Below are 27,911 nucleotides of genomic sequence, written 5' to 3'. Positions count from 1 at the left end.
TTGGATGGTTGCAAGTTTTGAAGTCAGGGATCAAAGTTCACAAAAATCGTTTTCTTTTTACATTTTTTGCAAATATCTCGTTCGTTTCCTATGAGTTTCACGCTATTTGTGTTATCAATATTGTAGAGAATTCAATTGTTGTAGGATGCTTTCGTAGAGTTCTCCATTTATTGGGAAGTCGAGGAACGTTCTTAATGTGCCTAAACTGGGGCCAGTTGAACGTTTTTGCACAAATTTGAAACGAAACGTATATCCTGAAAGTTGGGAGGCAACGACAAAAACAAAAATTAGGAAAGCGAGTCGACTGGGTACTGATCCTGTTTAGTCCGGTCATTATAGCGGGTTGATCTCTGAAAATCGACATACCAAATATATTACCACGTTAAAACTTGTATTTTGGCATCCAAATTTACTTAATATTCGAATATATTACAGACGAAGCCACGTTTTGATTCAGTGGTACAAATATCACTAGTAGGTTTTGGTAAACCCCCACTGGATTCACACAAAACACACCCAGCGTCCGCAAAAAGATAATGCTTGGGTAGGAATCGTCAATGGAAAATTTAGTGGCTCTTATTCCTTTCGCGGAAATTTAAGAATTGAGCGATGTTTGACAGTAGTTCCGGACCTAATTGCGGCATTTCCGTATCCGAATATTATGAAAAACTTGGATCCCAGTATTTGGTTTCGCTACATTATAATCTGAATGTTCTAAATCGTATGAAGGGAGGTGAATAGGAAGACGTGGATTAATGGAATTGTCACCTAGGTGACCTGATCTTATCCCTATTCAATTTTTCCTTTGGGTACATTAGAAAAGTCAGGTCTTGTTAACCGATAGAATAATTTGGATTTAAGGGAATGATTTAGATATAAAATGACTCGTATAATTCCGCAAATGATCGAAAAATCTGTAAATCAGATCAACCATCGTCAAGGACTAAGTAAGATAGTGAACGGGATATAATTTGACAATAAGCTTTTCCTAGTATGTTTTCCACATTATTCAAAATGACGTGGAGAATCAAGGGAGGATGAGAGATTTTCTTTTATAAGTGGAATAGCCAGACAAACAATTTACGAAATCTGTCCCCGTATTGAGACAGGTATTCCGATTGAAATAAAGTCAGGATCGGGGAGATTCCAAAGAAATAGAATGTAGTTGAAGAATCAAAAACATCGACACCCAAATATTCTGAGAAGGAGCAAATGGAACAAAAATTTGGCGACAACGAGCTATCGCCCGATCAGAAAAGCGGAAAAGTAAACTCAGAAGTGATCGTTCTTCCGCATACATTTGTCCTTCAGAAGATTCTGTAACCGTCAGATATGGTTATTGCTCATTTTGCAAAGGACATTGTTGTTGGAAGCTTTTGTAGAGTCCTCCATTTATTGAGAAGTGTGTGCCTAAACTGGGGCCAGTTAAACGTTTTTGCCCAAATTTGAAACGAAACGTATATCCTGAAAGTTGGGAAGCAACGACAAAAACAAAAATTAGGAAAGCGAGTCGACTGGGTACTGATCCAGTTTAGTCCGGACATTATAGTGGGTTGACTCTGAAAATCGACACACCCAGTATATTACTATGTAAAAAGTTGTATTCTGGCATCCCAAAACTATTCTCAAAATACACATATAATTAGATGGTCGTAAATTTTAAAATCAGGGATCAAAGGTTACAAAAATCGTTTTTTTTTAAATTTTTGCAAATATCTCTTAATCTATGGGTTTTACGCTATTTTCTAAATAAAATTGGTATGACGCTAATTGTAACATCGATACTGACAACACTTATTTTAAGAAAATAATTTAAAAATTCATACAAACGGATGTTCCCATTAGATAACTAATTTTCAATCCCTTCAATTATACAGTTTATTTCGTTTATATTAATTCTTTCAGTTTTTTTTTATTGTTTGGACATTTTTTCAAATTTTGTGCATTATTTTATCATGACTGTATAGAAAAACTGTGGTGGACAATGAAATAGTAAGAAGATGAGTTACAAAGTTGAAAAAGGCTTGATAACCCCTTCAAAGCTTCGGCTGGGATGTTTTTCGCCAACTTCCATACGTTCCATACGTCAACAGTGAATCACATTATGATTATAGTGTAAAAATGGTGGATATTTATTCCAAAAATGTCTTTGCTGTTCACGTATTGGTTCTTCATTCGTTCCAAAACGTAACTTCCTTTACGAATATGCCTCGTATTTCTATAGAAAAGTCCATAGTTTTATTGTCTTACTAAATAATAAAGTAAATTATTTATTTTTGATACTGAATTGATGTTTTAGTTCAAATATTTCAATAGAAAAATATGTTTATCATCCTCGTGAACATATCAAAACATTTTTATCAATATTGTGGTTCGAATTAATGAAACTGCTCCTTGTTTTTACTATAGTTTATTTTAGTTTAAACAAACTAGTTAAGCTAATACGGACGCCAACTGTCTAAAAACGAATTTAAAAGAATTATTCAAATTAAAATTAATTGCTTTTTCTATTTAGATGGAAATGACATAATAAACGAATCCAGTACTTTTTGGTACAGAGTTTAGCTCCTGACCCATTTATAAATCAACTTCAGCAATTTGCCTTTAAATAACTTGATCCAATGGAAACTCTTAACAATTTGATGACTAATTTATACACTGCAATAATTGGTAATCTTGTACAAACAAATATGCAGTTGGAACATCCACAATCGCCACAATTGATATCTTCTAAATTTTTAGGAGGGCTGAAAAGTTCGTAGTCTGACAACTGCTATTAAATCCATATGATTTTAAGTTAACGCCAGCCTTCAAAAGACATGTGTAACAGTTTGACAGCTGTCTTACTATTAATTTGGGAGTTATGGCATTCTGAATAAAGCATTTTGAAAAAAAAGGATATAAACCAGTTTCGTGTCTTAAAAAAGCATTTCTTTTTTGCAAAAAAGTACTATTAAAGCCTACGTTTGGTAGAAAAACATTTTGCAGACTTCGCCCCAGGAAAATCAGAAGTGGTTAGCTAAGTTTAAAACGCTGTTACTGACGACAACATCATAAAAGTCGATAAAATAATTACTTATAATAGCAAAGTGAAGCTGATGGACATAGCTGAGACTCTAAAGAGATCAACAGCTAAAAATTGATGATTCTGCACGGTGTTTTTGCTGTTTAATCGTAATAAAACTAAAAATGTGACAATGGATAGAACATGGCCCTAGTATTTCACATCGGAGACAAATCGAGAGTAAGCACGTGATGAACCAGGCAGATCTCCAACTAGATGGGTAGATCAAACAAAACCCTTAATAAATATGAGACTGCATCATACCGAAAAGATTGCACGTGTTAGGTAAGCATAGAAATAACTACTGAATCAAATATAAATGGTGTCACTTCATCCTTTGGAGGATAATGGAAAGAGGAGGAGGAGTTCAGGAATTCCAGCCTGTCAACCTGCGATTTATAGTCTGTCTTCATGACCTCAAATTGTATCTATAGGTCCAAAGATCGAATGAATTCCATATTATAATGGATACATTGAACAGTGTTTGTGCTTCAAGGCTTTAGATTGAGAGAAGAAGTCCAATTGAGCGTCTTTAGATTTCTTATTGTGGGAATACCACTCCACCAGAATATCTCGTAGAATTGCAGCAGAACACCGATACTAGACATCGAAAGGATTTGAAAATGTGAAAAAAAAAGACTTCTAAAATGGATTGTATCATTATATGAAGGTCATTTCGAACAAATTTGTTCTTCATTTTTTCAGAGTTCCCTTTGTAGTTTGGGTACTTTGACAGTATAATACAGAATCGATGGTTAGTCTTATACAAATTCATGCATTACTTGATGTTAGTATAATACAGGGTATTTCAAGAAAAAACGATGCAATCTTTTTGTTGCAATAAACAGTTATGAGGGTAATATATTATCCCGACAAACACACAAATTTATTTTCTGTCACCATATGGTTACCTTACAATATAAAAAGTAAATAACATTAAGGTATAGTCAATTTTACAAAATTATCACCTCTAATGTTTTAAATATAAAAGTAAACATTCTCATAGATCATTAAAGACTTCTTCGATGATTTTCACACACGGTAGCGCGTAAACGAAACTAATTCTTCATCTATTTCACTCGTAAATCGTCGACTTTCAACTAGTTGATGCTTGGTTGATTCCAATTTACTGAAGCTGTTGTTCTATACGTATTATTTGCCATAAAAGCGAAAGAAAACATTTTTTTATTGTTTTTGAGGTTAACTTACCTTAGCGATATATGCAAATAATTATTATGAAAACTAGACAAGTTTAGAGGAATTTATTCGAAGAACGAATTGTTACTTTGGCAACGTTCATATCGGTCGCAGTTGACGACGCGCATCATCTTTATTACAGTCTTTTGTGTTTATTGTTGCTTTTCAACTTAATTAACATGAAGGTGTTAATTTGGTGCGATTAACTTTATGCTATTTTAAGACTTGGATGAACTTTACTACTCGCGAATATACGCGAATGAATAATTTCTAAATTAGATCGTAGGAAACTGCGTTTTTTTTTTGGAGATTTGATAAAACGATGACTTTAGACCGCTGGACATGATTCAAGATAACGTGCAATGCAATACGCATTGATTAAAAGCATGCGCAGATGAGGTTCAGCTGATTTCTGACAAAAACTTCTTGGTTATCTTATGTGTTATTTTCCTTACGAGTTTTTCAAATGTTTCTTCGTCCTTTCTCAAGTAATTTTTGTATGTTTCCTCGTCTAATTCTATAGCTATGCTTCCCTTTGTTCTATCTAGCCAGAGCCTGGGTGCTCTTTTCTGCCCATCAGACACCAAAAGCAAGGCAACAGCAGATACGATTATTGCTAACTGCATTTACCTTTGTTATATTCATATTAAAATCGCTCACAAAATATTAAATAGAATTTGAGGTTAGGAAATTGTTTATTTCTACTTAATCAGTGGCAACCATGATGCAATGGCAAGAGACTAACGTAATGTCAAGCTAGGATCAAAATTCGTCAATGTAATATTTTGATCTAGCAAAAATTTGAAAGCAAATTCTTGAAAATTGTCTTATGGAACAAGTATCTGGAGTTTTAAATGATAATCAGACGCACGAGACACGTGGTATAGCCCATGAGTTCTTAGCCAAACGTAGAAAGAAAGGTCGCTGATAAATCTTCTACCCCTTCAACTTTGCGAACCAAATAGACCTATAGAAGGGATGTTTGATCCATGTGAAGCCACGTTCATGTAAGGCAAAACTATGTAGACTGGAGCATTATTATGAAACAAGTGCACATCTTGGCTGATTTTGGCGCGTCTTTTCTCGATAATTTTTTTGACGCAACTACCTTAGTAAGTCAAAGTAATATACCGCATTTACGGTTGTGTTCTTTTCCTTAATGACAATCAAAAGGATACCCTCGCAGTCCCGAAAGATTGCTGCGTACTTTTATTTTGGTTCTTTTCGTGACCTTTACTTTTTTCCGCTGCTTTTGGACTGTCATATTTAAATACTCATGTAGGATCCTTAAAACACTTCATTCGGAATTACTGGTATGTGTTGCAATTTCTTTTGTTTTTAAAAGCGTTTTCTTCCACTAATTCAATATTTTGTGGAGTAGTCACCATCACAGAACCTCCCGCACGTGGGTCATCTTCTAATTAGACCACACTTGGACCAATTTTATTTGTTGAAAATTGTTCAAAACAACTTGTCTACGTAGTCGTTTCCAGCTCTACTATGACAAAATTGATCGGATCAGCAAGTTGAATCTCTGTGTGAAGCTGACTTGCATAAACATTTTTCAAAATGCACTCTATCTAGTATATGAAACCAAGAGCTCATGAACCACTACGTACATTGAAGAATGCAACAAATATGGAAAAATTGTGTTCCAATTCTGGAAGACGAGCTATCGTAAGATCAACGATAGCTTATTCCCTACGAAACAACACACCCAATACCATAAGGAAACAGCATAAAGGAATACCATTAATTAAATGAATACCTAAGATAATTCACTCAGAATCAGCAGTAGATCTTGGCAGGATAAGGATTTGACATAAACAGTTCTGAAGAAAACTGAATAAGGGAAGTCTACGTCTTTTAGAAAGCATTTAAGTATGATTATCTATCAATGTATAAACAATTTGCATATTTCTTTCCATACAGGTCTAGGTCTTTATTATCTTATCCATTATGAACTACTACACGTTCCTAGGTATTAAAACCCATTTTTCTTATGGATTGTATTTTTCAATTCCGTTTATTTTTCGGACGTATCTATACTAGAAGGGTTATTTCAACCTCTTCATTACGACGTCGACGCCCTCCTATACTCAGGCTAGTAAAACTTGCCCGGCTTTGCCTCATTTCAGAAGGTCTAGACGAATGTTCCATGCTTGTGGACCACACCCGGGCGCAACATCTTCAGCATTGCACTGCTGCAACCGACTCAAAATAGATCCATAAATGCATTCTAACGGACAGAGATTATCAATATTAATGTCCCGAGTGCATGTCAAATTGTCGATAATTTAATTTTGGCATTCGCGCACTCGAGGAAATTATGAGACAATTTGACATGCACGAGAGGGCATTTTGGCAGACTATTTCCTGAGAAAAATTTAATTTAAAATAAACTTAATTCTGTGTTTAAAATTTGTTATTCTTTAAATTATACCGTAGTTGACGATCATCATATTGGCATTGAATTGGTATCTACGGTAACTTATTGACAACAGTTTTGTTCGTGAAAAAATATTTCAAAATGAGTTTACGTTTTGGGCAGTTACTCAGCTTGCCAAGGTTGGGGTTTCAGAAAATCAAATTATGAAGATTACCGGACATTCAAATCAGGCCTCGATAAAGAGTTACCTCCAAGTAAATAGTGAACACCATGAGGAAATTGTACAAAAAATGCGAAATGACAGTAGCGAAGTAACAATAAGAAGTGGTGGAAGCAGCATAGAAACACCATCGTCGGCCTCCAGTAAAGTTGTATATTCTAATTGCATTTTCAATAATTGTTCCTTTTCTTAAAATATAAAATTAAAACCAAATGATGTTTATTAATCCTAGACGAAAATTTGGCACTAGTGCAAATTATCGATAATTTGCACTAGTGCAGTATTATCGCTGAAATTTGATCGTTGCTAGGTAAACATAAAATATTACAGCTTTTTGGTTGGCTTAAATTTTTCGAAGGAAATAGTCGATGAAATAATATTAGAAGTGAAAAGGTTAAAAGGCTGATTCATAAACTTGACGTTGCTGCCGTTAACCTAAAACTTTTGTTATCGTGATATTATTCTGCTTTATTGGTAAACCTATTTTTATAGAAAATAACGAAGAGGAGAGAAGAAGAAGCGAAGCCAAAAGACCGCCAAAAACAAATAATTAGAAAGAGAAATAGCCTCAACATCACGCTCGAACGTCAAACGCCAAAATCACGTGAAAAACGCAAGCAGATGTGATTGGCTATTGACGAAAAAAGATATAATTTGTTAAAAGTCACCAACGGCAGACTTATCGGCGAACAACGACGTCAAACAGCTACTATGAATGGTCTTATGCAATGTTTTTAATTTTGTAACAGCAAACGTCAAAGGCAAACCGAAAGTCAAATATATGGATATGTCTGTAATGGTGAAGTGTTTAAGATGATAATATGAGATCAGTCACAAAATTACCTTTTATTAGAAAAGCAATTATACGTTGGATTTGGATTTAAAGCGATGAAGTGATAATCTACAGCTGCTTTATTTATTAGATGTAATACAATAAATAAAATGTTTATGAGATTAATTTAAATTCTTTATTTCATCTCTAAGGTTGTTAATGGCGAGAAAAACATTTAAAATGAAATTCGAGACTGTTATTCTATAAAAAACTATATATCATTTTATCTTTCTATATATGAGAGAGTATTAAAACCCAATTTTCTAATAACATTACAGAATAATTGAAATGTTTTCTAAAATTTTCATGAATTTACCTGAGCTAATACAAGTTTTCGGTCATTTATAACCATAAGATGTATAGAACAATAGAAAAAGGTTTGGAGTGGTCAAAAGCCTTTTGTATTAAAGATTACATAACCTATGTTTTGTGTATGTAAATGTTTTATTTTAGTACCAATAATCTCTTCTCGACAAATTCCAGCGAAATTACGATTTTTTCTCGGTTTTTTTAATTGCTTTTTACGTAAAAAAATAATATTTAAATTAACATATTCACACAACAATAAAACAGTTTTCTGATTATTCGATTCATGCTATTGAAAGCGTATATCATTTTCAACTTTCAAGTCTTAACGAAATTTACATTGCGAACATTTTGATAAAAATTTAACAGTTTATTTTGTTATTACATCATTTTATATTTTCGTTATAATAACGATGTTTTATCAGTTAAAGACTCTCTCACATGTGTGTCTGTACGTTAGTGAATACTAGACCATAGGAAAACAGCTTGCAGCTGTCTCTGACGTCACTAATTCGTTCTTTTAACCAGTGGCATGGAACAGTATGTGAGGGGCGATATTAAATAAGACACAGAATTTTATTAGAGTATCTTTTCCTTGTACTAGGCTTCGGTTTTTCGATCAATATTTTCTTAAATAATCTATTTATAGAGGATGAAATAACAAAAAGTTTACGTTGAAATCAAACTTAAAAATATAAACCGACAAAAACAGAAAAACGTCAAATGGTAATCGTTTCCAGAAGCTTCTCAATTTCTACCATTGAATTACTTCGTATTGCCTGCCGTATTCTTTCAATCATACCATTTCATGTCGTGGGTCTACTGGTGTAAACTAGATCTCTTATTCAGCCTTACAGTCTTCGTAAATTCTAGTCTTAGTTTCCGTTCTAATATGTTTGTTTCTCCACATTGTATTATTGAGGCATCCTGCTGCTCTATTGGCTTTCTGTATTTGTTTTTTTACTTCTGATTATACATCTCCATAGCTTGATAGTGTGATGCCTAAGTAGTTAGTTCCCATAACCTGTTACACCCAACAACTCCGCCTGCAGGGTTGTTGGGTGGATTGAGTAGCTCAATGACTCTGTTGCCGGTGCCAAGCACGGAAAAAGGAGGAAGGCGTCTTCAGACCAGGTTAGCACCCCATCTGAGGACTTTAAATACATTACAGCTCATAGAACCAAGGTTGTGCCTCGGATAAACAAAATCTAAGTTGGATCTGTAAATCTGGGTGGTAAAATAAAAAATTTCACACGTCTTATCCACCTACGAAGGTACGTTTGATCTAAAAAATGTCGAACATTATTAAAAGATCTCGTTTACACCAAAAGACCCACGACAGGAAAAATATGATTGAAAGAATACGACAGGCAGTATTTCGATGGCAGTAATTGAAAACTGATGTCCTATCCACCCGTTAACGACTGATTTCATGTTTGGAACATGACGGACGACAGTTTGGACACCTGAAGCACCATCTAAGTTTTTAATTGTTAGATTTGTTACATGGTTTATTTAATGATTTGTTTTCAATTTTACTATAATCAAAATTTGTTATGTCTGGAATGTTATCTGATAGATTTGGATGCAGCTGGAAATAGTGATTCTCCGATGTTTTGATGAAGTTATTGTCTTACGCTTGCTAATTACATCAACTTGACAGAAAAAGTTTAACTACCATTCTAATTTGCAAGTTTCTTTTGTCTCATGATCTACCTTCGCTCAAACCTTTTACTCATACGAGGATAATTCGTGTATGGTTAATTTTTTAATGATACATTAGGATTTCCGTTTCAAAAATCACTTCCTGATTATAAATATTTGTTTGAGACCCTTCGATTGCTTTTAAAACTGATTTTGAGTTTGTCGTTTTGGCAAACAGTTTAAAAGCAATGCCTTAGAGTAAACTGAAAAAAAATTTGCTATTCTGAATTTTTGACATAATTTACGTTTGCTTCTGTTTCATTGTCACATTTAGACCCATATGTGAAAATTTTAGTTTTTATCCGAAATCATTCAGTTATTTATATTGGGAATTTCGATTTATAAGGGGTTGTTGGTTGGCCGAAACATAAAGCTTTTACAACTGTACTCTACCGAGGGTTGCTACTTAAGTTTTGGCATAGGAATTGCCGTCGTAAAGTTTGACATTTTTTAAGGTAAACGCGCCCAGAACGTGTTGGTATACGAATGCTATTTGAGTTGTTTACATACACTTGAAATATTCATCTTGGTCAAAGAATTGATCTCGTGGATTAAACCAAAAGCAGTGTGCAAGCAGCAATTACGTGGAGGTCGTCCAAAATCGACTGTTGATGATGCTATACGTAAACTGATATTATAAAATCGGTCATGTGACATACCGTGATATTGAGGCATACTTGCATTCGCATAGATTCAATATTGCATAAAACTTTGGCTGTCAAAAATATTTTTTCGCGTTAGATTCCGCATAATTTGACAATCGCTCAAAAAAATCTTGTCTTGTACCACGAATAATAGATCTATGCATATAAATCCGACACTAAACAACAATCGACTGTATGGATGTTTCCGAACAAGCCAAATCCTACCAAAATGGTTAACGCACGAAGCACTTCAAAGTAAGTGGTCGCCTGTTATTTCAGAATAACTGGACATGTCCCTACATGGTATATGAGCATTTGTTTGCCAAAAGTGTTCGAAAGAATCAGGGGAAGAAAAAGAGTTCTCACACAGTTCAAACCAAAAAGTTTTTGAACAATCAAAAGATCGAATTGATGGGTTGTCCTCTCCGCCGTACAGTCCTTGTTTGGCACCCGATGATTTCTTTTTATTATTGGAGTAAAGAAAATAAATTGAAAAATCAACGTTTTTCTACACCTGAAGAAGCGAAATGGGTTCAAACACATGCAAAATTGTTTTGACTTTTAAAACAATGACGTCATATCCAATTATAAATATGTGTTTTAATTTGTCAATCTCAAAACTTAAGGGAATTTAGGATTATTTAAGATTATAATTGGTATTAATAAAAGTCTCTGTCACGGAAGGGGATAATTTTATTCTTCAGGAAGTTACCTACTGTAAGAATACAAATTACAAGGCAATTTCCTTATTAAATGCTCTTCGTAATTCAATCTTGGTTTGTTTATTGGTTTTTCCACGTGAAAAATACCATTTAAACGCCCTCAAAATTCTTTTTCCTTGATATTTATGCAACAAAAATAATATTATTATTAGGCAGAATCATGATATCAGAAACTAATAATGTAATGATCGAACCGAAAATACTGTTTTTCTTTTAAGCCAACGTCACACATGAGATTTATAGTTATTTATGAAATATGTGCAAAAAGTAAGTGTTTATTGCAAGCGACAACACGTCGAGTGCAACAAACATTTTTTGTACGAGTTGCATACTATATGTTTTCCACGTTCATGAAAAAAAAATAAGTTTTTGACTGACATTTCTAGAGCTGCAGAGCTGCATTAACCAAATCATAGTAGTCGTGATGTTTGAAGCATTTACGTTTGTGTTTATAAATTGTAATTAATTGGTTAGTTCAAGAAAATACATTTTCTAGCAATTTCGTAATCCAGCACATAGTAAATATAATTGATTACAATTACAAAAAATCCGCTATTCTTTGAAACTAAAGGACTGAATATTTCGTCCATTTGAATGTTTATGTTTGTCTTGATCACAAACCTCTTTTTATTATTTTTGTTCATAATCAATATTCCAGCTTATTATTGTTTACTCCTGCTTCATTTATTATTAATTTTGTGTATTGAGTTGTAATTATTTACTCCTTTTGTTAAACCATTGTTCCCATGATAAACTTCGTTATTGTTTTGAGGTTATATATCATAAAAATATACATTTAACATTATTTTATCTATAATATTATCATAAATAATAATAAATAATAACAATAAACAAAAACAGATAATTTTTGGTTTCCCGTCCGAAGAATATCTCAAAAAATATTTTTCATAACAAATTTTACGTTTTACCCATATGGTATTTACATAATCAATTCGAAATACGAGGTCTGGCTATTAAATAATGATAGTGGTTACGAAAAAGGGTTTTATTATAAAAATTATTCTACATTCGAATGCTTCCCTTCAATATACTCCCCTCTTATCACCACATACCTTTCCATACGTTTATTCCATTGATCGAAGCAGTACTGGAAGTCTACTTTAGTGAGTGCCTTCAGAAGCTCTGCCGTTTTTTGCTTCATCGCTTCCATCGATTCAAATCGGGTCCCTTTCAAAGCAGATCTTTTTCTAACCTTTAGAGGAAATCTGCGCAGACCTTTTGACGCAAGAGCTTTTGGTCAGGAGTCAGATTGTTTGGCACCAACTTCGCACAGACTTTTGTCATGTGTAATTCCTCTAACAGTTTCTTTATCAGCGTTTACAGCATCGGCAATCATTCGGATGCTCATTTGACGATCTGCACGCACAATTTGGTTGATTATGATAACTGTTTCCGGAGTTGAAACAATAACAGGGCTACCTGGACGCTGGTCATCTGCAGTGCTCTCTCGGTCCTCACTAAAGCGCTTAAACCACTCAAAAATACGCGCACACGACAGAGAATTGTCCCCATAGCACTCAGTCCGAGTTTTTTCAATTTAACCAGAAATTTGGGATTGATACGTTGAGTATGTTTTTACCCCAACCGTCTAGGGCGCCATCTACGCGCGCAGTTCCGTTATTTAATAACCAGACCTCGTATTCAGATTTAATTAGTATTTTTTAATGTTTGGAAATTAAATTCATCATTTTTATACCAAATACGAAAACAATCTGGATTTTCATGACGCTGCATCTATCAATTGATACAACATTCAGTTTGTGCTGTTTATAATTTTTTAATATAAACAACCATCATTCAAACCAAGGTTAATGTATCTAAATCAACATTATAGAAACTCTCGATTCTCTACCTATCGTTGTTATGAGTTTTCGACGGTTTTTCAATGACCTGATGCACTTTTTCATCGGTCAAATGACCGACGATAGGAAATAATGCAGATGCAGCTTCGATTACATCCATTGACACGTAAAAACGACGCGAACGTAACTCGTAAAATAAAAACTGATTATGTTTTAAATTGAAATCTTATCCAGAAATAACTTCAGCGATAATAGATTCTAATTTCTCTGGTAAAAGGTCTCAAGATATCAAATAATTGGAAAAAATCCCAATTCATTATTCAAAATGCAAAAATGAGAAAAAGTCTTAAAAACTAACTAAACTGAGATTCTTTCACAAATTTTCAACACTCGTTTGTTATTACTGTTATCGTCTTCAGGTAATTTACCTTCAGTCTCTGAAGACGATAAGTTGGTTACTGAAACGCGCGTCAGCGGAGTAATTGTGAGTGTTGGTGTAGTGGTGGTGTAAACAGTGTATTCAGTATAAACATCACCAACGCACGGTTCCAGAAATTCTAAATTTGTTATTGCTTCGTTCCCTGTACGTTTCTTTCCTTTTCACAAACTTATTCGGAATCAGACCAGCGAACAAAGCTATTTATTCAGGCTATATCAAGGGCAACTTTTTCCTATAAAAAAATTTCCTTTATCCTACATAAAAATTTTTCAACGAATCTCTCTTTCTATTGCGTCTTGAATATAAATAGTGGATGACTATATAAGAAATATGAAATAGCAGGAAGGAAAGAAAGGACAAACAATCAGTCATTGTCATCAGTTAGCATAGACGATTACGAAGCGAAAACGCTGATAGGTAGGAAGCCAACAACAAACATCACCATACAAGCATTCAATTATAATACAACAAGCAAAAGGAACAGAGGTAGATATGTACGAATATGTAGAGGAACTGTCTGCAATAGATGGGAAGAAGCTACAAAAATAACCAATAACGAAATGAGCGCCCTCGTTAATAAAATAGAACGAAGCCCAAATGAGGATAGCGACCTCATCGATTTACAACAGCTGCTGAAACACCGACAGGCGCCTTTTGCTCCTTGACGATGAGTAGTAGTACGTCATGCACTTGTCGGAGCACACGCACGCATCGGACGGATCGGATTATCCGATTTTGATTAAAAACATTGATTCGAATTAATTCGAAAAACCAAACCACAACGACACAAGATGCCACTCAAACTCACGACTGGCGAGAGACCTCGGAATCGGTAATTTGTGGAGCTTACATACCCGTGTGCGCAGCCGTCTAAATAAATACGATCCGTTGCGAACGCTGCGTCCGATGACGACGGGTGCGTGACTGCCTTAAGACACCTTTCGTATATTCCTTAAAGTAAAGTAAATTATTTCAAACCCCTAAACTTTGAGCGTAAAAATTCTTAACCCTCTAATAGGCGCGTTATGATTCGTAACCTGGTCGGACACATTTCATCTGAGAGATCAACTACATTTATTTTTATTTTAACCGAAAGAGAAAGGATGAAAATTCTAGCCAAGGTAGACTGAAGAATTTAACGAAACGAAACACAAGACTCGTCTCTAAGCGGAGTTATTGTAGGCGAGGGATTTTCAAAAATCTGGAAGACCATGACTAATCGATGATCCAAAGTTAGATATTTTGCTTACACAACATATGTTTCAAGTTTGAAGACGCCACGTTTTATAGTATTTGTTTGGTGGCCATCAATAGTGAACGTTTTCAGTGAATTTGTTCAAATGGAAAAAATTGGTCTTCGTTATATGATACAATACTTTTATTTGAAATGCATTAGACCCACCAATATAAAAGCGGAGCTAGATTCTACTCAGAATAAGACTGCTCCTTCGTTACCAACAATAAAATATTGGGTAGCAGAATTTAAACGAGGCCGTACGACCTTCGAAGACCAGCATCGCAGTGGTGGACTAATTGAGGTGACGATGCTACAAATTATGAAGTAAATCCACAAAGGGTATTGGCCAAAATCAATGTATTAAAGTTTGAATCGCTACCTCATGTGACCTTTAGAACAAATTTAGGAAAGAAATAGTATCTTTAGATGAGTCAACGTTTTGTTCGAGTAGTACAGTAAATCGACGCAATTCTCTTGGGAAAACCCCCACTGGATTCAAACAAAACACACCCTGCGCCCCAAGAAATTATGTTTTGGTAGAAGTCGTCAGGGGAAATTTAACAGCTGCGCGATATTTGGAATATCTTCGTATAGCATTGCCTGATCCACATAATAGGGAAAACTTTAGTTATCTACAAATGATTGGACTGTATCGTGGACAGGTACCAATTTTTCTTGAGTTTTTTTGGCGTTAATATTATCAAATCGAGTGATTATCCAAGAAATTTGATTCTCTGATAATTGATAACGAGATGAAACGATCACTCCTTAGCCGGGTAGAGTAACGTCTCTAGCTCTAAGAAATCAGTTGAGAAGGTAACTGGAGGCTCTACTTTCTGTTGTGAAACACAGAAATTTGGTAGTTCTACTCATCTCATAGAGTAAACGCGCCTGACGGAAGGTTAAGAACACTTTGTAAATCAATTTGAAACGCTTTTTTTATTATTACATCTGTTTGAAAAAAAAATATTTCTACGCCTCTGGTATTCTCCCTCTTTCTCTAAATGCAGTGCTATTCACAACCACCAGTGAACGTTTGCTAGAAACTAATAACGTGAGTAAAGAACAGGGAGCACACGCGACTGTATTCAAATACGAACCTTATGGTTATCGTACATAAAGAATATAGTCGAAATAGTTATATGTCACTTTTATGAAAAAGAGAAGACGTTAACGGTTCAGACAGGTGGTGTTTTTAAGTTTGTGTAGACCTTTGATGTTTTGGTTGTATATGTGTTTAAGAGGTTCAATGCTATTCGGGTTGTAGGTAAATTTGAGAGAGTAAAAGTAGGGATGAAAATGGTAGACGTCGAATAAAAATGTCGCACAAATAATATTCACTAATACAGGGTGATAATCATTACATAATATTTTTAATAGAAATTTTTTTAACCTTTGGTGTTTAACAGTTACTATTATATACAGAAATATAACCCTGAGATCTCGGGAACCTCATTATAATTTTCTTTTTTTTTTGTTACCATAAGTTTTTGAAAACGTTTCAAATTAATTATTCTTCAGCTTAATTGGTAATTCCTGGAACCTTTGGCGATATTCATACTGAACACATTGTTTACACCAACACTCGCAATTACACTGTCTGAGGCGAGTTTCGATAACCAAGTTTTCGTCTTCAGGGACTGAAGGTTAACTAAAATCTTACCTGTTTTATACTAAATTTTCCCACCAATAAACCTTCTCCCGCGAAAATTAATTCCAGCGGGAAAAAACTCCTTGACGGGAATATTCATATTCATTCTTTGACTATTAAACTATAGAGTGAGCTGTAAGGAATTTTTAAACAATTTTACATTATTAATATTTATGCAATGATTGTGACTGGCAGCGTGATTGACAATTCCTGATTTTCCGGTCCGTCCATATTTCAAATGAGCTTTGTGTTCTTTAAACCGAACAATAACGTATTTCTTAGTCTACCCGATATACTTTCCGTCACATTTTATCCTTAGGATTGCCCAAAAATTGTTTTAATGTATTGTTGGATTTGAAACCCACTCTGCTAAATATTCCTCCCAACCCTTTTGTATAAAGAGGATTTATCGTCTTCGGAGACTGAAAGTAAGCTGTATTCAGTATTATACAGCTTATTTAGGTATATCAAAACAAGCTGAAATTAGTTAAATACGTATGGGTAATTTTCATGAAAACTGGGAACTCCTGTCTAGTTTTTAGAATAAACCTAATCGAATTACGATTTTTTTTTCGAAAGGACATAATCAAGGCTAAATAAATTTGGGATTGTACATATAGTACTCCCAATATCCAGATTAGAACGTTGTCTTAAGTTTTTATTAACAAGTTTCCAAAAAATCTGTTTGGAACTATGACTTGTCTAGTGTTAATGACCCTCTCACACATCGGTTTAAACAAAAACGTCAATGGATTGATGGATCATCCGTCGTACAGTCCTTGTTTAACACCCAATGACTTCTTGTTTCAGCAGATCAAAAATAAATTAAGAGGTTAACAATTTGGTTGGTGCGTTCAAATCCCAATTTTGGAGGTACCTCGATCGGAATTGTTGATGCAAAAGTGTATGGATCTTAATGGAGACAATTTATTTACTTATGCGCTTTCTCTTCCTTATTTATTTCCATGAGAGTGAGTTATATTTTTAACTTTGTGTCACCCTGTACAATTGAAAACCTTGAGAACAAAAGGGTATGACACCAAGAGTTTGTTTTAAGATATTCAAGATTTAAATATTTAACGAAATCCTGAAATCACGTTTAAATGAATGAAGGGGAAGAAATATCATCAAAAACATTTGTTATCATTGGATGATAGAAAAAAATGTGGAAATTCATTTAAATTGGTAAAAATATTAACATTACTGTTGAATTATCTTCATTTTGCTTACAGAATTTTATATTCATCACACTCCATACTATTTATTATGTATAAACCTATAAAATTGGCTGGCCCAACTAAAAAAATATGGGGCGCAAATCAAATATTAGGTAAATTTATAGTTTTCGAAAAAATAAAAAAAAGGTCAGCCAGGTTTTTGAAACTTGGCGACCCATATTTAAATAAAAATAATTTTGTCCCTTCTGTTTCACACGAGAAGTAAGTGCTTATTGAGTGCAAGACATTCTGGTCAACTCAAAATTTTTTGAATGACTTTTGTTTCGATAACCTCACTAGAAGTGGTGGATCTTGATGAGACTTGTGCATGTTTCAAAGTCAAATCTTATTTAAAATCGATTTGATTTTGCAACAAGCACCCGTCTCATCAAGATCCACCATTTGTAGAAAGCAAGGAATTTTTGAAGGTTAAAAATTGAATATGGAATAATCTGTTGCACTTAATGTGAAAGAAAAATATAAATATAAATCGCACAGACCTTTTTTTAAATTTTTCGAAAACTATAACTGCACTTAATATTTGTTTAACGCAACTAATAACACCTAGGTATGTATATATGCATTTGAGGTCTCGTATACACCGCGGCCCAAAGGATCTCTTGCCGCGATACCGGAGAACCCAGTGTTTACAGCTGATCTATCAATCTCACTCCTTTAAAAAAGTCTAGAATGTAGGATGGCTTTAATTGCCACAAATCTTCGTCTTCTATATCATGCGCACCTAGGTACAGTGCTCTGGAGTTCTGTAGTGGATAGAGGTTTCAACAAAATCTGCACGCCACATTATTTTCTAGGTCTATCGTCTTCAGGTGTTTGTTGAGGCGACAGAGCCTTGATGAGACTCCCGATACATACACCAGATCTACTTTGGTAATAGTTTCCCAGAAAAGTATTTGTCTGTCTCAGCCTAGGTTGTCCCAATAATTGGTTTTGCTTATATCTACCTTATTTTCCAGTGCTTTTTCCATTGTTCTATAGCTGATACCATAGAAGGGTTTCATGGACTCATGAAGGGCTTGTCTGTCCCCGCTTTGGTCAGCTCATCATCACTCCGGTGTCTCCGTAAATCCAGTTTGGATTTTATGATATTGGAGATTGTTGCAAAATGTTTGGTGTGCTGCTCAGACTTTCAGAATGTTTAGTTCTGGGTCCGTACATTCCTATTCCAGTTCCGTCTGCTTTTTTTTGATACGATAAATATTTTTTTAATTTGTTCAGCCAATTTTATAGGGGTATTTATTATAAAAACGTACCGCGTCGTAAATAAACAAAGAGAAAATGATTAGAAGAAAGTGAAGCAATAATTGTAATCTTCATAAAATTGAAGACTATTTTTAATGAGTTACGATATGTGTAAATTGAGGCATAGAAATTTTCACATATAAAAAACAAATTTCATTTAATGAGTTACTCTTTGTAAAAGCAAATAACAGAAAGACATTAACGTGTGAATATAATGATAAATCAAAAATCAAATGGAAATAAAAACAACTCGATATATTCCATTTTATTCTCTGTTAAGATTTATTCTCACAACTTTCTCTGACCCACGAGGCTACAGATGAAGAATCATGGCTCAATGCGCATCAACTATTTCAAACTGTTATTATAGTCGATCATTTATAATTGCAGAAGCTGTTTTTAAAATAAGCAATCAAAAAGTTGTTTAACACAAGATGCCAAGTAGAACGTCCTTATGGATTGGAAATATTGAGTGATAAAATCGAATTTGCGATTGAGACAATTATTGGAGTATTGGTTAGGGGTGTATTCCTAACGGTTCCGAAAGGAAACATTAGAATTTTTGTTTAATGGTGGACCTCTCATTATTTCTAAAATAGTGACCACACACAATGTGCCATGGGATAGGTAAAATGACTTTTTTAGACAACGCCATCTGTATTCTTTTACATACTGAAAGTTGCGTTTTGAGTGTTCCATGCAGTGAAAGTGACAGTTCCGTACTGCAAAACACTTTGGAGTAACTCTAGCCACTTCAATTTTGACAGTTGACAGTTTCACTTCGATGATTTTGCATAACCTTAAATTTTTTAATTTTTTGAAATTATTTGTTTTATCCGAAGTTTTCTTTTCTTTCCTTAGTGTAATTGAAAAAGTTTTGGATCTTATGCGTCGTCTGAAAAATGTTGTTGGACTCGTCTGTTGCTCAATTTTCAGACTCGTCCAACAAAGTAGCACTTTCAGTTCTCGGCATAAAAATAACTATTGTAAAAGATTAAAAATTCTCGATACAAATTTTTATGTTTTGTGATTTAGCCCAGCTTAACAAAAGATAAATTTCAATTTCGAAGAAATCCAAAAAAACCTATTTTTCCAATATGATTTTCAATTTCCAGTCTATTAAGAAATTCACACTTTCTGTCATATCACGGACTCAAAAGACGAGCTTTTCCAGACCATTCAGAATTTTCTTCCGGGACAGTTGGCTTCCTTTAAATCAGTTTTTAAATTCACTAGAATTGCTTGGATTACCATCTCACAATTTGCAGTTAAAAGTAGGATCAGTTATCATCATTCTGCGTAATATTAATCAACCTCGACTGTGAAAAAGGTGATGATTCCAACACATTTACCATTCGATTTCGAACGTTTACAATTTCCGGTACACCTGGCTTTTCCTACAGTTTCGATTTAGAAGAAACATCAATCCTCTCAAAAAAGTCACGCATCTGCATTTCTTTGAAGTTGATCCTTGAGGAATTTGCTTCCTCCACTGCTAGTTTGAAGTCACCAAAGTCAAATATCTTACGCACTTTCTATAAACTGAGTTCCAATGGATGATAAAACGAATCGGTCCATATAAACGTGAAAATATTTCATATCTAGACTTTTTAACTCCACAGCGTCACAGTTTATATATATAAAAATGAATTGCTGTTTGTTAGTCTCGCTAAAATTCGAGAACGACTTGACCGATTTTGGTCTTGAATTATGGATTTTCCATTCGATTTTAAACGTTTACATATTCCGTTAGGTCTGGCCTTTGCGATGACCATAAATAAATCGCAAGGCCAGTTTATTTACGCACCACAAAATAGTTTTCCAGAAAGCTTTAAATTGATTAACATTATTAACATTATTATAACTGTGTCTGTCTCTCAATATCAAATTGAAACCTTATAAATAGCCAGTATTTCAGGAAAATCCTGGTTCGTAAGCAAGCAATATTATGTGTAATTAATCGAAAATAATAATAAAACTTCATTCATACTAAGCATTTTTTTTATTTAATTTAATAAAAAAATATTTGCTTTTGTTTGTTTTGAGTTTATTTTATACTAAAGTTTAGGTCTTTTAATTATCGACTGAGGCAGTACGAAGCCTGCAGGGTCAGCTAGTTTATTGATATTTCTGACGATATACCAACAATAATTAGATTTTTGGAACCTGGTTATTTGTAAAAATCGATATGATTAACCAAATATTGAAAACACCGACATGTTTCTAACCTTAGGGAGAGTGTTTATAGTCTATTTTTATAATTGAGAAGCCCTTTACTGTTTCTTCTAGTCATTGGCGAATTAACTAAAGCAGTGAATAAAGAAGGAAAGACAACACACATAGAATACAACGGATTGAGATCAATTTATATAAACGAACTAATATTCGCTACCACAAACAAAAATCTACAAAATAGAATACAGAAATGGAATAATGAACATACAAAAGAGATAAATAATGAAAATATCAAAAAAAGGATGTGGAAAAACTAAACCATAAATGCAAAATGCACCAAATTATACCAAATTCTATGAGCAAACTTTTATATTTACAGCTCCATATTATTTTTTAAATTAAACAGAAAAAACTTCTACTGTAGTTAAACGATGTAACTAGCGCCCTCTACTTGTAATATTAAATTGAAATCTAAATTAACAATTTTCTAATGTCAAAAGCATTTTCGAGTAAAAACTTTGAGAATATGAACAAATCAGAAACGAAATCAAATATGCCCTGCAAATTACGTTTTAGAATTATTATTTTCAATGGATAACCCTGTATTAAACATGTGACAAAAACAAATATAAATATGAAAAACTCAATAAATTCTGCAAAAAGTACATTTTAACAAAATAGATTTCATTTGATTTGATCATAAAATTCTATTGAGATGAACTTCAGTCTTTATAAGCTACAGAAATACAGTTTCTGAACAAAAGTAATCAAACATTTAATATTCTATATAAGTACGATGTAAAATCCACAGGTATTTGAATATTTTGATGTATAACCCACCTGTTGTGTCTCGTACTAAGGCCGAAACTATGGTTAACGTTATAATCCAAAGACACTGGTGGTATTCCTTAGTACAGTTAAACCACATTTTATACTAAAATCCCTCATGGGGCACAAAAAAAAATCACTCTCAGTGCACCAATCACTAATATATCTTTCACTTTGCACTTTTTAAACACATGTTTAATTTCAAAATAAGTCTTAAAACAAATAAAATTGTTTATAAAACAGAGAGTATTATCTCATAGTACCGCTCGATACGTACTCTACCGTAGTCAACTCGAGTCTGAGGTTTGAGGGGAGCTTTGACACAGACGCGACAAGATGGCCGACAACGGCCTTATTTTCATACGCCGAGAATCTGACAATACCACTTTGTTTTATCCATATATATAACGTTTAAAGAAATATATCGAATATAATACTAATTCCTTATAATTAAAACTAATTCTTAATCGTAAAAATTTGAGTTTAATATAATAAATTAATTTATAATATATTAGACGAAGACAACGTTTCTTCGGATCTACTTTTTGGTGCAACTTGTCGGAATGTGGTCAAGCTCTCGAACGACGTAGTGTCAAAATTGCTTAGCCAACTTAGCTCTTAAGTAGGATGCTTTAGGAACGAAAACTAATTTGTTGTAACTTTATATGTGACTTTTTTCATCGTTTACTATTTGTAGCTGGTGATTGTTTTATTTTTAATAATTACATGTGAGGAAATGTTTGAGGTCAAAATAGGATGAGAGGTTTACGCGGGTTATTCACCGAATCGCGAATTCGGAATCATACATAGTCGGAAATATCAACACGGGTTAGAGAAGTAACCCACGTAAATAACTAATAAATATTAAAGGTTCTTAAAGGGTTTATTGTATATTTGTATATTTTCGCTTAAAAATTTTCGTCAATAAAATTTTATTAGCTTAAAATAATTTTATTAGAAAACACAAAAAAGCGGCAAAAGTATCAAATAAACATTGGCGAATAAAAAAAATATTCAAGCTTCTAATCGTCATCTGAATTTCGGTAATTTCGGGGAAGATGCTAAAACAAAAAAAATCTGCTAATTATAAATACATAGGTATATAAATTTAGTTCGTTTCTTTCTGCCACGTGAAACAAGTGTTGGTGAATGAATTTTTTTCCGTAAAAAAAAATGGAAAAATGGAGAACTTTCACTGGTCACAAAAATATTTTTGTTTGCGTGCTTTCTTTGTGGAGAGAAAGATTTTCTAACCGCAAAATAACCTATAAATTTGAGAAATGCTTTAATTACTTCATGTGACCAATATTTTTATGTTTTTTCATTGGTTTCTACAAATAAAACCAAATTTGTTAGAAATATGGCTTAGAAAAACGCAAGATTTTATAGAAAATATTATTTACTTCTACAGTTTATATCTATTCAACTAATAGCTAAATTACCCCTATTATTTTATTTATATATCGCTTATTAATCTATGAAAATTTGTATTCAAGTTCTACTTACCCCCTCATTCAAAATCTATCCTGTGCCGAGGGTGATTTTTATTTTTTTGGGGTGAAAAATACCTATTATCGTAAAAAATATAAAAAACTCCGATTTTAGCGTGTATTTGAGTAAAATAGAATTTAAATGAATTCTTAATAAATCTGTTGATATTCTCAAACAAGTTTATGATCAATCAGATTCATGCAACCCTTCCAAATACCATCCTCTAGGGGTAGTAATATTGAAAGCTTTTTTTAAAGAAGTTTTTTAATCTCGATTTTCATAAAAATTTGAATTCAAACACTACTCACCCTCTTCTAAGAAATCTTCCCTGTGCCAAGCCGAGCTTTTTATCTGTTGGAGGGTGTAAACTACCCCTTATAGTAAAACAAATTTGAAACTCAGATTTTATGCATGTTTCGGGTAAAATGGATTTTAATGTGTTAAAGAAAGATCGCTTCCTGCCCGGTGCGCCAACTGCAGAGGAGACCACCCTGCAAACGCAGAAATTTGTCCAGAATTCATAAAAAGGAAAATATGGCTTGAAGAAAAGAAATCAATCAATCTAAAATCCAAAACCACCACCACCACCACCACAAAATATATCCCAGCTCCTATTCCAACAAACAACTCATGGACAAAAAGAAACAACAATGAAGATTTTCCCAGCCTCCCATCCAAAAACATCCCCCAAACAACCCCCCAAAATGAACAGCCTCAAATACAATCAAAAACAACAAACGTTCAACTCAGACCACCCAACAACGATATAACCAAATTCACCGAGCTGAACAACATGTTCAAAGAACTTCACTCCTTGGTAAACTTGGACGAACTAACAAGAGCCGTTGCTGATCTACTAGAGGAAATGAAGAAGGCAAAAAATAAAATGGAGAAATTTACGATATACAATAACTTTGTTACTAATATAGACAACTATGACATCTAGGCAGGTAGGTGGTAGAACAGTATTTCAAAAACGATTTAATCTTAAAATTATATTCTGTAATGTACGTGGAGTTTATAACAAACTCCATCTCATCAGACATTTTCTCGACATTCACAAACCAGATATTTTCTTTCTTATCGAGACACTTCTTAAACCAAATAAATCAATTAACTTTGGAAACCCAGAATATCGTCTCATTAGACAAGACCGCCCCGCCGATGCCAACGGTGGTGGTATCGCATTGTTAATCAAAAAAGGCATAAATTTCCAACTCTTGCAACAAAATAATACATCAATTGAGCATATCCCAATACTCTTAGATAATAAAATTAAAATAGTCGGTGTCTATAATCCTCCCGGTAATACGTTAAAATAATTGGACTTTCACAATATCACAAAAACACACAACAAAGTTCTAATAGTAGGTGATCTCAATTGTCGACATCCACTGTGGGATCATTACGCTAAACTCCCTAATAAAAACGGAAATACTCTTTTGAAATTTTGTGACAATTCTGATTGTATTATATTCAATACTGATGAACCAACGCATTTTCCATACGCAAACTTCACTCCCAGCACACTCGACATAGCCATAGGGAAAAACATTAACAACATACACAAAATAAAAACCCTAACAGACTTCAACTCCGATCACGATCCTGTCCTTATCCATCTGAAACTTTCACACAATATACATAACCCTGTCATTACAAAAACATACGATTACAGCACTACAAGCTGGGTAAAATTTAGAAAACACATAAATGAAAACATCACAATAACAGACAAAATAGAAAATACACAACACTTAACAAAGATAATTGGAAATCTTCAAAATATTGTCATCACAGCAAGAAATCAATCAACTATATTAAAACCAAAAACCCAATTCCATAATACTCTCCCAGATCACATCATACAAACAATACACGAAAAAAACAAAATAAGGAGAAAATGGCAACAAACTAGGCACGATAACGATCATTCACTACTAAAACACTATCAACACACAATAAACAACTTGATAAAAGAACACAAAAACAACGAATGGTCCAATTTTTTAAACACCTTACAACCAGAAAACAACTCGCTATGGAAAATCGCGAAACGTCTCAGATTCAAACAAAATGAATTTAATAAAATTATTAGTAACGGACATACGTTTACTAATGAAATGGAAATAGCGGAAAAGTTCGGAGAGTATTTTCAAAACAACTTTATAAATTATTCACAACACACACAATACCATCAAAATATCACACAATCAGTTCATCAATACCTGAATTCATTAAACACTTTAAATACACAAAACTTAACAACTTGTACAGAAGTTTACAACACAATACAACAATTAAAAAATAAAACAGCCCCGGGATCAGACAGGATACCTAACATTTTACTCAAAAATATACCAAAAAAAGCAATAGTACAACTTACATACATAATAAATTTCATTATTAAAACTGGTCAATACCCGGATATGCTCAAGATTGCCAACATCATACCAATAATCAAAGCTAACAAACAACCATATTATGTGGATAGCTACAGACCAATTTCCCTACTGAATAATATAGCAAAGGTAATTGATAAAATAATCCTTAAAAGATTACAAAATTTCATAGATAAACATAATACTATACCTTCCGAGCAATACGGATTCAGAAGCGGTCACAGCACAGTGGCTCAAATCATCAGAGTTTTAAATTATATTAGAGAAGGCTTCCAAAACAAAGAAAAAGCAATTATGGTCACTATCGACATACAGAAAGCATTTGACTCCGTATGGCCCGAGGGATTAGTTCACAAATTAATCAAATTAGGTATACCAAGCTATTTGATTAAAATTTTAAATTCATACCTAACGAATCGTAAATTCTTCACTAAAATAGAAAATCACACAGCCGGACCATTTTCAATACAAGCTGGAGTACCACAAGGCTCTGTGTTATCTCCTTTGCTATATTCCATATTTATCCATGATCTACCAACTTCCCCGCAACTTCTTACCGCCATATATGCCGACGACACCTGTTTTGTATCGACAGCAAAGAATCCAGATCACGCATTAGACATCGCACAAAATCACATCAACACAAAAATTATACCATATTTACACGAACACAAATTAGCCATTAATGCATCCAAAACAGAGTATTTATTACTCAGGAGAATAGCTAGAAAAAACTGCTCACTGCAATCTCAGCTATATGTAGATGGACACCTCATTACACCTAGTAACACCCTGAAATATTTGGGGTATACTGTACAAGGCAACACAAATGCAAAAGCACATATCATGCAACAAATACATAAAGCCAAGATTGCAATGGGCAAACTGTACCTACTCATATGCCGACACAGTAATCTCACAAGCCAAAACAAAATACTTATATACAAACAGATCATACGTCCAATACTCACATACGCAGCCCCAGTTTATTATAACGGCTCCAAACACAATTTCAACTCCCTGCAAGTGATACAGAACAAGTGTTTACGGATGGCGATAAAATATAATTGCTATCCCAAACTACCCAGAAACACGTGGTTATATAACAAAGCCGATATACCCACTATTAAAGACTTTATAACAAAAATCTCTACAAATTTTTACAATTATTGTCTGCCAAACGATCTTCGTAAGAGCCTCAAAGACGCAAATCGCGCAGAAGACATCCAAGATAGTGGGTGTAGGCTTCTGCATGGGTCGCTAACCATATAACAAGGTTGTTCAACTCCAAACGTTCATTCATCACAAATGTATAGAATATTTCAATAATTAATATCAAATAAAACAACGTCAGTCATGTTGCCTTCTCGAAAAATATTCCCCCAGTCGATTTTGAAACTCTGTTTTTCAGCTGCTTTTCAGAGATAAACCAGTCGAAAGATGCTGGGAATCATAAACATATATTAGGAACAAAGTTATTTTTAGAGCGAAAATGTATGGATAATGTTGAAGAAACAAGGAGCCAGCTTAATACTTCAGACGCACACAATACATGTAGAGATCGCCAGACCATCGGCATACACATTTTATATTGTTATTTTTATATGTATTGTTAATTTGGGAATCATAAACAGAATAAAGAACCTTTTTAATTAAAAATGGATTTTAATTTCATTATTCGTGAATCTGTTGACATTCTCAAACACGTTTATGATCAATCAGATTCATACAACCCCTCCAAATACCATTCTCTGGGGGTAGTAATATTGGAAGCTTTTTTTAAAGAAGTTTTTTAATCTCGATTTTCATAAAAATTTGAATTCAAACACTACTCACCCTCTTCTATGAAATCTTCCCTGTGCCAAGCCGAGCTTTTTATCTTTTGGAGGGTGTAAACTACCCCTTATAGTAAAACAAATTTGAAACTCAGATTTTATGCATGTTTCGGGTAAAATGGATTTTAATTTTATTATTCGTGAATCTGTTGACATTCTCAACCACGTTTATGATCAATCAGGTTCATATAACCCCTCTAAATCATCCCCATATGAAAAGATGAAAAATTATCTCAGCGAATCTTTTATAATGAAAAATTATTCAAAATTGAATTTATATTGAATTGAGAATATTTCGTCAGTATTTTCAAGAAGTGTTGCTTTTTAAATATTTCAACCCTTATGAAACCCCACTTCAATGTCCAAAAATTTCAAAATTGCAGTTAAAATTTTTTTACGGAAATAATAAAAAAATATAAACATTTTAAAAGCAACACAATTTTTCATTTGGAAAATAATATAAAAAACAATT

General features: G+C 33.6%; 1 protein-coding gene across 5 annotated transcripts in view; it reads right to left on the bottom strand.

The window, feature by feature from the left end:
- LOC130449908 (neurogenic locus Notch protein) overlaps positions 1-22,011 on the bottom strand; it is a 239,375-nt gene extending 217,364 nt beyond the window's left edge. For 4 of the 5 annotated variants that reach the window (XR_008910506.1, XR_008910505.1, XR_008910507.1 and 1 more), the window contains exon 1: positions 21,724-21,989. Coding sequence is in view for 2 of the 5 variants with exons in the window: in XM_056787984.1 (XP_056643962.1) it covers positions 21,724-21,811 (88 nt within the window). In the remaining 3 variants the exon portion in view is untranslated. Of the gene's footprint in view, positions 1-21,723 lie in introns of all 5 variants that reach the window. The other variant, XM_056787983.1, reaches the window with a different exon arrangement.
- Between the last annotated feature and the right edge of the window lie 5,900 nt (positions 22,012-27,911).

This window comes from Diorhabda sublineata, chromosome 10, assembly GCF_026230105.1.
Source record: "Diorhabda sublineata isolate icDioSubl1.1 chromosome 10, icDioSubl1.1, whole genome shotgun sequence".
Lineage (NCBI taxonomy): Eukaryota > Metazoa > Arthropoda > Insecta > Coleoptera > Chrysomelidae > Diorhabda > Diorhabda sublineata.
This window is presented reverse-complemented; position numbering and strand designations above follow the sequence as displayed.